Source organism: Varanus komodoensis, unplaced genomic scaffold (genome assembly GCF_004798865.1).
Source record: "Varanus komodoensis strain SLA01 unplaced genomic scaffold, ASM479886v1 scaffold14_1, whole genome shotgun sequence".
In the NCBI taxonomy this organism is placed as follows: domain Eukaryota; kingdom Metazoa; phylum Chordata; class Lepidosauria; order Squamata; family Varanidae; genus Varanus; species Varanus komodoensis.
The window spans coordinates 26,078,230-26,091,277 of NW_025335438.1; the positions used below are offsets into that span (position 1 = coordinate 26,078,230).

Sequence of the window (13,048 nt, forward strand, 5' to 3'; positions counted from 1 at the left end):
CCAGCCACAAGCCAGCAAGAAAATCATTTGTTTACTGTTTGGTTATCGACTCTGGTTATGAATTGTCCCTGGGCTGTTTCTCCTGTTCAGCTGCACAGTACCAAAGCAGCCATCAACAGCAGCTTCAAAAGCAAGCCACTCTTCCTCCTGCTTTCCATAAGCTTCCATACATTCCAGCAACATTTTACCAGCAGCAACAACAAAAACAGTAACGTAACTTACCTGGAGACTAGGATGGCAACCAAAGTCTAGTAATGTTTTCACTACTTGGAGGTGACCTTTATTAACAGCAATATGAAGTGGCGTCTGTTTTCGTTTGTTGCGAGCATTGAGATCTGCACTGCCTCTATGTAACACCTCAATCACAGCTCCTTCATCACCAAAAGCTGCATGGTGAACAGCCCTGTCCCCGTCTTTGTCCTAAACAATTAACATTTAACTGAATTAGTCACTATTACTGTTGTTCTATAAAACACTTCTAAGTTTTGGCAGATGATTAAGCACTTTCAACACCATTAGTAAAGTGATACACTAATTATCTACCCTTTTTTTTATACACACATCCATATGAAAGCAAAGCAAAATATTTGTTATTTTGTGGAAATGTAAACAACATATAACAAGAGATTGGTCAAGCTACAACATAAATACCATTGCAGAGAAGTGGTTTAGGGATGCACAACAAACAAGATCATATGCTTCCTTCCCCTTCATATGCAAATAGCCTAGGCGCCATAGACTGACATTAAACATGACTGTTAATAAACCTACTGATAAGGCCACTGATAAAATGATATATAGAAATTAAAAAGGAGTAAAATATGGTCCTCACTGAGAAGCAATAAATGAAGTTCCAAATGTTTGAATTAGAACATAAAACATAGATGCATGTTTAAAATAACAAGCAATTCTGTTATTATTTTAGCACCAAATTTAAAAAATTACACTAAATTATTATAGGGAACTGTTATAGGTATTAAACTGAAAAAATAAGCCTGAGTTTACCTCTGCTTCTACATCCACATTTTGTTTAAGAAGCAATTTCAAAATGTCAACATGCCCATTCTGACTAGCAGCTTGCATAGCTGTGTGTCCTGCACACTGCCCATTCACCTGGAAATACATGATTAATCAAGTCAATAAAGCTTAAAATAGACATTTATTATATGTATATATTTCAAGAATTATACTATAATACGTGTAGGGGAAAAATCCAGTTAAATTGTGCATCAAGCAGATAGCTGTGCAACTTTTGTATCAAGTAGTAGGATTATCACCCTGATCATCCTTAGATGATAAACATTTGTAGTTTTTCCTGAGACCCTAGCTCATCGATAAGGGGCAAAAGAGCACCTTACTCCATTTTCTGGAGAAAAGGAGTTTTGACAGCTCCTTTTTAAAAGGGCATTTCAACAGGACAATAAGGGATGTTTGACTAAAATTTAGACAATCTTACACTGCACCACCCACTTTTTGGGACCAAAGTTCACGTGTGCCTTTGGCTTCCCATGACAACTCACCTTTTCACTGGTGTCAAGAGGAAAAGGAAAGACAAGCTATTTGTACTTCTCTGGACAATGTCTAGAGTTGATACCTGCTGCACCTTGGCAACCTGTACCTGCCCCCTTAGGTCATTGCCATAGCTGATGCTTCAAATTTTTGTTTTTGAGCAACTGCAAATCTTCACAGCCACTCTAACAGCCACTGACAGCCCCTCCAAGACTAAAAAGGATAAAAAGTAAACAGGGAAAAATCTGCAGCAATTAAAAAATGGCAAGCCAGGGCTAGGCCACAATTAAGTGCCACTTTGGAATTTGTGGGATGGCTGGCACTGGCAGGTGCTTAAGCAAACTTGGCAAGAACGGCAAGGGTAGTCAATTTCCAGTACCTACAGAGGGGTCAGTTAGCAGGATCGGATGACATGATGGGTTGTTGTCCCTTGTGAACACAGTTATTATGATCATAGTTCCAGCAACAAAGATTGCAAAGGGAAGATCTATCTCTGTTTTGGGAAATGCTTCCTTTTCTAAGACTTTGTTTTAATGAATTGGAAGCTCTTGGTTCCTTTTAAAAGTTAAAATTAGATACTCACATCCACATCTGGTTTCTTAAGCAAGTCTTCCACTTTAGCTACATCTCCATTAGCAGCTGCTTTAACAAGCTCTTCATTAAGATCCCCAGATTCTTGAGTTTCAAACAGTTTCTTCAATAACTGGGACAATCTCTCTGTGAATATTTTATTATAGTTATATTAAAATATGTTTCTTATTTTTGAAAAAATATTTATTAGGATCACAGTCACTGATGTGTTGTACTTGAATACATTTAGGTATTAAGGATAATACCTAAACATAACAGAAATCAATATTACAAATTGTTTTAAAGTTGCTTTGTAACTTGGTATTTTGCCTAGAAGCAACTATTACCTCCAGAAAAGCAGTATCAACTCCCTAATGGAAAAGGTTAGCAAGAACAGATATAGTGGAAAGTCGTTAAAATAAGACTGAGTGTACATTATTTTGTCACTATTTGCCATGCATTATCAGTTGAGTCTATGAGAAGAGAGTATATACAATTCAGGTGGGAGGAAAGGTTTTGGGAGAAACCAAAAAGGACTTAGGGATAGAAGCAGGTGTCGAGACATGATGAAAAATAAACACCTTTCCTTCAAGTATTGTCTTGAGGACATTTTCTATAACACCCCACAATAAAACTTAAAATAGTTTTCTTGTATTGAGCAAAAATTAAAAACTATTAGTCCACTATTCCTCCTGAAAATAGTGTTTAGGAGTGTTCCACATCAAGAAAATAACATGTTCCCTGAAGTTAACTAAGTGTTTTTGTTTTGTATTATTAGATAATCACACCTTTCACAATTACCAATCATGCAGACAAACTGCTAACTTACCACCAGATGCGTTGCTTATAGTGGAGCCTGCCGAAGCCACTTTTGACACAGCAGTTGGATTATATGTCCATGAAGTTCCACAAACCTCTACTTTTAAGTCACTGTCTGAATAGATCTGTTGGACCCTTCCAACTTTACCTAAAGTCTAAATTGAAGACACGACAAACCCAACACACATAATTTATAATGCCACATAGATACATCTTTCTACATCTTATGTTGAAGCTTTACTCTCTCATTCAGTCAAGTTGTATAAACACTGTTGCCTAGACCCTCAAGGTAAGTAATAGTGAAAACTAAAAAAGTGCACATTGGATAACTGATAAAAAAAATCCAGTCATTCCTACTATGATGCTGTTCAGAAAGACAAGCTGCTTTCCAATGATTTCAGACATTGTACAAGAAAACCGAATATTAGTGCCAGGTAATTTCAGGCAAGGATTTCTTGACCAATGAGTAAAATCCAGTCACTGGTCTACTGAACTGTTTTTTCTGTGATAGTATTTTGATCTTTTTATCACTATAGACTACTCCAGTATCTTTTAATGTAGAAAGTGTGCACATTTTACAATAAATAACATACTATCGTTGTGGTTATTTAAGCACCTACCATTATATTTCTTCTGTCTAGATGATGAGATTACCTTAAAATTAACAGAAGCAATAAATCATATGCCTGCACCACAAGTTGTGAGTAGATATAAGCATCCTGACAAGTAACACAAGGTCAGAGAAGACATAAGCTTTAGTCCATCAGCCAATTTTTGACTAGTACATACATTTATTTACATACTTATTGTATTTATAAAGCTTCCCCACAAAAGAAGTTCTCTGGGTGATTCCTAAGCCAATACAACTTTCAAGTATAGTATTTCTTCCCCTAATTGGAAGGGTGGGAATGTATAAGGTCACCTGCATGACACAATCAGAATAAGATTTCATGATTTCCCTTCAACACGAAACTCTCACACAGAAGAAACATTACCTGACCTAAAAGTCTGGAAGATAAATTCACAGGTACAAATGTACTTCAGTCCAAATGCTCCTTATATTGCACAATTTACACAACGGACTACAACATAGTCCTCCTATAGCACTTTTGAGTACTGTCACTTATACTATGTCCCCAGACTGCTGCTTCTAGCCACTTATTTTCTGTATGGAAAAAAAACCTCCCTGAGACATAAAATATCTCCAGAATCTACTGATTACACAAATGGGGTGTCTTTGTCTCCAAACCAAAGGGTATAAAATGTCCTTGTAGGATTTTCCAAAAAAAAAGTCCATGAAAGGAGGCTGAAGTACTCTGTACATCAGTAGGTTCACACAAACCATGAGATTTCACTAGGAAATAACAGGCTATCTCACAGGAGACAGATTTGCTATGAGATTAAAAATACACTGCAAGACTAACAATGTTGGTTCTTTAGTTGTAATAATTTTTACCTGCAATTTTATAATGACAATTTATAATGCTTTTCTAGCAGTTTCTTTCTCAAACATACGTCTGACACCACAAAAACATTGCCAGTTGTGGGGCATTCCAATACCGTATTACAAAATGACTTGTGGTACTAAAATGGCTCATCAAAAAGTTTGTGTAAATTTCTTATGAACTATGAACGAAGGTTAATTAAAAAATTGGTATAAACTTACAGGAAGCATTGCTTCAGCCCATTCACCATGTCCTCTTTGAAGTAACTTGATTCTTTCTAAGTCATAACAAACTTGGACAAGGTCACCCACTTGAAATTGTGAAGTTCCACCTTCAGCACCTTGACCAGGATCTCCACTTCGGACAACATTGGCTTTTGTTAGAACAGCAGGGTTAAATGTCCATCTAGAAAATACCAGTAATTTGAAATATTAAGAAAAGTGATGTTAAGCATTTTTGTGAAAACGTAACTAGATAACTGCATTGTTAACTAATCTGACACCTCATTTTGACAGTCTGCAACCCAAGTGTTTCTATGGTCGAGTCTATTAGCTGAAGGGAGCATATCTAAAGTTTTAATAGCAACATGAGAGGTATTCATGTGCAACACCATTAATAAAGGATCTAGGAAAGATCTAAAAAAATTACAGGCTGTTTAGTTTAATGTCTGTTCCGACTGAACTGATTGAAGGCAACATTAAAAATAAAATTGCCAAGCATACAGAAGGACAGAAGAAGAATCAACATAAATTCTGCAAAAGTGCATCCTGTCTCATGAAATGTTACAGTTTTTTGAAGTATTAATAAGCATGTGGATAAGAATGACCTGGTAGACATCACTTACTTGAACTTTCAAAAAGGTCCTGACAAAGTTCTCACTATAGGCTTCTGAGCAACTTAATCAAGAGGTAAGACCTCTTGTGAACTGACAACTGGTTAAAGAAATGGACATCTAAAAAGTGGAACTCCCAAGGATCTGTACTGGGATCAGTGCTTTCTAACTTAATGATCTGCAGTTAGGTGTGAACAATGAGGATGGAAAAACAAAAGAAACCTAGTTCTCACTTGGTCATGAAGCTCGCTGGATGACTTTGGCCTGTTACTCTCAGGCTAACCTACCATAGGTTTGCTGTTGTGAAGACATAACAGATCTACATAAGCTATCTTGGGTTTCTCACAACAGAAAAAAATTAAATCAAAAATTAAATTGATATAAATGCAATGTAGTAATAATAGTAGTAGTAATTAGCATTTTGGTTCAAGTATTTTACTTAAATGAAACAGGCTTTTCTGTTTCACTCTAAAAGAGATTCTATACCAAATGAGTTAAATGGGTGCAGCTAATCTTTATAAAATGGATATATATGCTAATCTTTATAAAAACAGAATAGTCTTTAATGTACTATTCAGCAAAAAATTCAGCAAAATTACAGTCAAGGTCAATAATAGCAAAAATTCTGTTGACTGACTAAGGGCATAAGCTTAACAGTTGTGCCCTCTATTTCTATAAGCCTCTGCATCCAGTCCAGAGCAGGAGGAACAGCAGCGGTGATTTCCAGCTCCTGCTTCTCCTGTTCTGCAGTTCAGCTACTTAAATGACTGATTTCAACCATTTATCTGTACTGCTTCAGAGTGGAAGGGGAAGCTAGAATACCGTCAGGGTAACACACAACTGTTTGGTCCCAATCTCCTCCCTATACCCCTTAACTGCTCTCCAAGGTTAATTTTCCAACTTAGAGAAGCAGTCATTCTTTCCACACAGGCTTCAAGAGAGAAGGGATCAGAGCACAGATGCCCAGCTCTGAGGCTGGAATTCCATCTCCAGCCTCAGATATGAGAATGATAAGTATCCCATAGTCCTTTAGATGTTGCCTAGTGGGCCAAAGAATTGTTCCTAAAGGAAATATAGAATAGTATAGTATAGAATGCAGTAATAGTGGACAGGTGGATAAAAGTTGCTTCTGTGCTATTGTAACTTGTGTTTCTTATATCTTCAGTTAAAATGCAAAACAAAAAATAATGAAACAAGTAATTTTCATACATATTTTTAGTATTTTCCTGTCCAATCTATAACTAAAAGGAATACATATTACATTCACATTCCTATTTTGGAATATGGCAGGAGTCAAAAGAATACTTAAGTACTAGCTAAATACTTCCTGATTTGTCAATATCTGCCTCTTAAAAATATGGAATTAATTTACCTATTGCAACTTGGATACTGTACAACAATATCATGATCTTCATCTATCCCACAAACTGTGCCAGTAGTAGTTAATGTTTCAAACATTCCATCAGTCCATCCTCCATGGCCATGCTGCAGAGACTGAACAATTTCTAAGTCAAGATCAATATTTACTAGATCACCGATCTGCAATCCACCAGGATTCCGATTCCCATTTTGTTCACCTATGGTTAGAATAAAATGACAAGATGTTTAGAAATGCTTCCAGTGTTGTTCTACTGTGTAATGCTGAAATCACAAAGAAAGGGAAAAGTGGCTTCAACAGCACACAGTACAACACTGCTGTTCCAACAACATAATCCTATTTGTGCTGATATGCTAGTTATGATTTCAGTGAAGCAAAATAGCTACTCCGTTGAAGTAGTTAGAAGTACAGCCACTAAGCAGTTCATATAGCATTATCACCATCAGATCTAGCATAGGTAAGGTCACAATCCCACACATGTTTCAACAGAAAAAAGTCCTACAACTCCCCACATTCCCCAGCCAGCCATCTTGACATGGATTGTTGGGAACTATAGGGCTTTTTTAGTTTAAACATGAATAGGACTATGCTCCATTTTTTCATATACTTTTTGCATTTCTATACTGCCCAATAGCCAGAACTCACTGTGCACAACATAATAAAGCACAATATAAAACCTCCAATATACAAAAATGTAAAACAGTTAAAAGTTTAACTATAATAAAAACTAAGCAAAACATTATTATCTTCACTTATGACTTCAAATTGTGCACACACAAATTCACAGTATTATATATAACAGAATTCAAATATTATTTGCACCAACTCACCAAGCACAGGACAATGATCTCGGTAGAAAGAACCTCCTTTTGCATCCTGAACACATTTAAGGTCTGACTAAAACAGAAAGGTGAGCGAGGAGAGATCTTTAGTTTCATCCCTTTGAATATAGACTGAATATATTCTAGTATTTGAACCACAATTGTGCAGTTACAGATACTGTCAAGAGACAATATCTATAATGACTTCATATATGGGTCCAGTTTTTTAAGCAATGTGTTTCACTAGTTGCCCTTACTTTATCCTCTTCCTTCTATGTGAATTGAGGGACAGATGACAGCACCTTTTCACAAATCCTATGTAATGATCCTGTTTTGTTTGGGATTTAAACCCTGGCTTCAAACTAATACTAACAGAAAGCTAGTGATGCTGCTGATACAAATATGACAGCAAATGCTGTCATCTCTCCAATGCCATATACCCTGTTCACCCAGATTCAACTCTGATACACTTATCACCTTTTACCACACAGCCTAACAATAAAAGTCACAGTAGTGTTTCCCAAAGCATAGTTCCTCTCTTTCTTAACAGTCAAATATATTTTCTACACTAATGCAATCCACCAGAACTCTGTCAGTTCTCTATATCAACAAGTATTACATACATATATCACTTTAATGATATACTTAACTAGCACAACAGAAAAGCTACATGGTATTTTATGTGTGTACTTTACAGGCTACATAAGCCAATTATTTGAAAAGTTTCCCCTATTTAATATACCTAGCAACAAATTCTAAAATGCGTCTTCTCCCTAACTGTTGTTGTGATTTCTAATCCAAATAGCAGCCATCTGGTGTTATCTCTGAAGTAATTCCCATTGGCCAAAGGTTGCTCAATACATGTATACTAAAGGGTGTACTGAACAGGAAGAGAAGCGACCTCTAATTCATATAATCTGGAACTGAGGGGAAAACAAAGAGACAGGTGGTGTATATGCCAACAAGTGCTGCTTCAAAGATCTGTTTCTTTATTACTTGGAGAAAAAAGCCCAGAACAATAAACTAGAGGTGCTGGCAGACTGCAGCATGAAAATAATAAGTCATCCAATGAGTTACACTTAACGTAATACATAACAATGCTGAAAATGAAAGGCTATAACTGATACTTCTAAGACAATAAAATTCATAGTTACACAACTACAAAGCAAAACACACGTTCACCTCCAAAAACAGCACACTGCACTATTTAATTTGTGACAATCTGACAGTGTATTTCAGTTAAACGTAATGAATGCAATTTATAGTCTTCTTTCCAAATTCAGTGTGATCAAAACAAATCAATGCATACAAAAAGGCTGCTTTCAGAAAACAGAAACAGTTAAATGAAACACCAACACAGGTTAAAGGATAACTTGAGCAAAAGCATATTTTTTAATTTACCACAATTTTGACAGACTATAAAAACTTTCTCTGTGCAATAAATAAAACATTTTGTCCAGGTGCAAAAGGGAAAACAAGATTTTATAGAGGAGAAAAACAATTAGCAAATCATTCTACGTTGAAAGAGAAAATGGGATTAATTTGAGGATTGATTGGAATATATTGGTAGTTTGCACAAAAACAAATGATTGTATTAAATCTAAGTTTCAAAAGAAAGAAACAATGAATTTGCTAATGCCTAGAAGTACGTTTGCCTAATAACCGCAGAATTATATTAAGCATCTTCATACTGTTTAAAAACTCTCATATTAAATACTTTATTCTAGTAATTAATGCATCAATGCAGTACATTAATTTTAACCTCAATTTAGAAGAAAAAAATCCTATATGTTCTATTTCCACTCTTACACATGCTGCAATTATACCCTAGCACTACTGAAATTGACATGAAAAAATTAGCAATCAAACTTGAACCTAATCAAGTCACAGAGTACTACCATACTATTAAAAAGACCAATAGACTTCTGGGTAATTACTTTTTAATTATCATCTTATCTAATCATTTCTAGAAAATAAAGATTAGATTTATTTTCTAGAAATAACATTTACAAAAATTAATAAATATCCTATTTACAAAAGTACTTGCCACTAAGACTGAACAGAGGCCCTTATACTAAAAAGTATAAGGACTGCATGTTTAATAAACCAAGACAAGACTTATGTATATGCATAAGCCATCCCTGCAGCTGTAGGAACAATGAAGTGCCTAATAGTATGCAAACTGACAGAAGGACATCACAAAAGAAGAGAACAGCACAGCACAAACCATTTTTACTATTCCTCCATGAAGCAATTTATTCTTTGCATTGTTTTATTCCTTACCATGCCCTCAAAGCCAACTCTGTAAAGGTTTTTAGCTCCATTGTCCCATAAAACATATGCTGCACTGTGTGGACTTGATGCACTCCAGTCTTGGATTTCAGTCACCTAGCAAAGCAAAGAAGAATATCTGCCTATGCAAAACAGTAAACAATCTTCTACAACCAAAAGTAAAGCATATTTATATTTATTGTTTGTTTCAAATGGGCAAGGATCAAGTACATTTGCGACAGGCTACAAACCTCCAAGTAGCCTGCCCTTGTCCTTGAGCTTCAACAGTTGAAAAAAGCCATTATAAAAGAACAAGAAGATGGTAAACTGGCTGCATGCTTCAATCATATGTCTAAGCAGGTTTGCACATGATCAATTTTATGTGCAATATACCGCAAATCAGTTACAACAAACCACAAAGGGTTCTAACCTCCGAATTTTTTGAGTCAGATGGTAATAGATTCCTAGAAAAACACCACTGGCCAGCAGTTCATAGATATAATGGTGGCAAAGAAGCAAGCTTTCTTCACCACCATCACTGCCTGCATTTGGTCATATTCATTACTCTCTATCTGCTGACCCCATCATTTCATCACCATCAGTTCCTTAGAATACCAGAGACCAACCACATGAGCTCTATGACTTGGACAAGGGGGCCTGAGCAAGGACATCTGAGCAAGTCTACAAGTCATTCTTTGTTCAGGAGACTCAGGCCTCAGCAAACATGGCAGATGCATCTTTGAAAAAATTCCCCAAACATACCATAGATAAGAGTTTATAAGCCCCTATGGGTACACAAGAGTTTATAAGATCCCTATGAGTCCACCACTTCTGCAAAGTTTCTGGTGGACTGTGGTCCTATGTGATGAGGTAACAATCTGTCTGTAACAGGCATTACCATAAATACTCTAAATTCTTACTTTGCCCCTACGACCATTGCCACCATCCTGATCTTCCCATTGCCAATCAACTCCTCGTACCACTCTGGCACCTGTGAAGATTCCTCTTGCAGTTATTTTCTTTGATTTACGGCGAGATTCTAATAATACCCTAAAATCGAATATAAATTATAGGTTAAATGATGATCAGACCAAACCCTGCTTTATTTTCAAAAAGGAAAGAAACTATATTAATTTTTTAAACTGAAATGTTAGTTTATTGAGCATCTCAGCATTTCTAAGAATGACAAGGATCTTTTCTATATCCACATCATAGCACTATTATTATTATTATTATTATTATTATTATTATAACATTTCTATGCACTATTTCATAACTAGAATTTTTTATTAATATGTGAATTTAAAAGTGACCTTTCACTTCCTGGTGTGGTTATTCTGTAAAAGCGATGTCTCAAATGATGTTTATCCCCATGATAGCACACTGAGCATAAGTCATAATTGGTGCATTCTGCACATTTCCATCGAATGCCAATTATTGGTTGCTGGCGACAAGTGTCACACATTGTTCCATCATGTTTAATTCCTGTGAAAATGAATGTGATCAGCACAAAAAATTGACTATACATATGCAAACATGGAGGTATACACAAACATAGTATAACAAAGAATATGATAGCATATCCAAAAACTAATTTAAAAAAACCAAAAAACATCATTTCCATAAATGTCCCAAACATTCTCCATACTGTCAGCATTATTTTTCAACACAATCACATACTAGATTCAGGTATTAATCAGGACAAGCATTCAACCAGGACTTCATTTCATGAAGCACAATTTCATATAAGCTGATGGGGATGCTACCCACTAAAAATCAACTTATAGCAATACACAGTTGTTATAAGAAGTGACTAAAGATAAAGCAGCAAGTATTGACATTAAAATCTTCTGTACAGAGAAATATGGCATATGTGCATAGTTTTAGGTACCTTTTTAAGTTGCTAAAATTCTTCTCTGCATGCTCAATGCACATGCAGACAGTGGCAGGCTCTATCCACTGAACATTAAAAGGCAGGCCTCTGATTACAAATCCTGAAACTGCTGAGTTCCTGATCATGTAAACCTTTCTACCATGCATATACTTGTAAGTTGCAGATGTACCTATCAACAAATGGAGGCAGAGCTGACACCACCCAATGTAAAGAAAGAAACTAGATGACGAGGCTGGAAAGGCTGAAGCATGTGAGATAAAGCAACAACATAATATTGGGCTATAAAATTATGAATGGAATTTAGAAAGGGGTTAAAGGATTTTCTCCTTCTCTTCCACCAGAAGTAACTGAATGAACTAATTGACAAAGACTTAAACATAACATAATGAAGTATTTCTTCATACCCCAGTCATTCAATGGGTGGTAACTGCACAAAGGGGAGCTCCCAGCAAGATCTGCCCAACACTGTCTGGGTAGGGCTTAACCAACCTATCACAATTTCAGCCCACTTAGTGGATGTGCACTGGTCAGACCTGCCCTGTTAACCCCATCCTGAGATATATACACATCAAGAACAACACTGACATCAGTAACAGCATGCTACTGTAGAGTGCACATGTGCCAAGTAGGTTTATAACTTGCCCTTAGCAATTGTGAGACTATCTATCATCATCCATCTAGGCTTCTTTTCCATTCTTCCCTAACAACGTCTCAGGTTTCAATCCACAGTTCTCAGTCAATCAAGTTCAGTAATGCAAATCAGTTCTTGATATAGACTTTAATTTCCTCAGAAATGCTATTTAAGGTGTATTTTGGCACTATATTTCTGCTATTGTTCTTTTCAGCCTAATTCTAATTATTGATATTAATAGTTCATGGACACTACTGAAATTGACTCCACCAACAGATCACAGTCTTGTTAACAAGCTGAGATGATCAGACTGCCAGAGTATCTTGGCTTACTCCATACCTTCCAAGACCAGAAGTTGGACAGATCATTCTGCAGTGCTACATTGACAAAGTCCCATTTCTTCCCTGCACTGAAAGATGTGTGGAGACAGAGAAAGGGCTGGATGAGTAGCAGAATTCAACTGGGACAGTGGAGCTTGAAGAAGGGCAGTTTTCAGGAACTGAATGGTATTTAATAGTGGGACAATTATATTAGCTGTATTTTTAACCCATCTAGTCTTTTTACTGAAAGTCTTTTAGTTGTTTAAATTGTTTTATATTTTCTATATTGACATTTTATGTTGTACTTTATTATCTGTGTTTGCAGTTTGTAATTTTATGAATTGTCATGAACTGCTCAAAAAGCTCCAACTACTGTAGAAAAGAATCATGAATAATAATTAAATAGACCTAATAACTTCTACAAATGATTGCATTTCAACTGTGTAATTTTAAACATTTTTTAACATTAAAGCTCTGACAAAACATAAAATTCTAGATAGCAATAAATGAAGGATCAAGCAAAATAAGGATGACTGAGCATTTAAACAGTATATACGC

The 13,048-nt window shown here is 35.9% G+C and overlaps 1 protein-coding gene across 5 annotated transcripts in view; it reads right to left on the bottom strand.

The window, feature by feature from the left end:
• The window catches only part of MIB1 (MIB E3 ubiquitin protein ligase 1), a 75,074-nt gene that overhangs the window by 54,068 nt on the left and 7,958 nt on the right, over positions 1–13,048 (bottom strand). For all 5 annotated transcript variants that reach the window (XR_006414044.1, XR_006414043.1, XM_044423786.1 and 2 more), the window contains exons 2-11: positions 10,959–11,130; positions 10,566–10,695; positions 9,658–9,762; positions 7,384–7,450; positions 6,548–6,752; positions 4,565–4,748; positions 2,909–3,053; positions 2,093–2,226; positions 1,006–1,113; positions 223–420 (exon numbers count right to left, since the gene is read on the bottom strand). Coding sequence is in view for 3 of the 5 variants with exons in the window: in XM_044423786.1 (XP_044279721.1) it covers positions 223–420; positions 1,006–1,113; positions 2,093–2,226; positions 2,909–3,053; positions 4,565–4,748; positions 6,548–6,752; positions 7,384–7,450; positions 9,658–9,762; positions 10,566–10,695; positions 10,959–11,130 (1,448 nt within the window). In the remaining 2 variants the exon portion in view is untranslated. The remainder of the gene's footprint in view (positions 1–222; positions 421–1,005; positions 1,114–2,092; positions 2,227–2,908; positions 3,054–4,564; positions 4,749–6,547; positions 6,753–7,383; positions 7,451–9,657; positions 9,763–10,565; positions 10,696–10,958; positions 11,131–13,048) is intronic.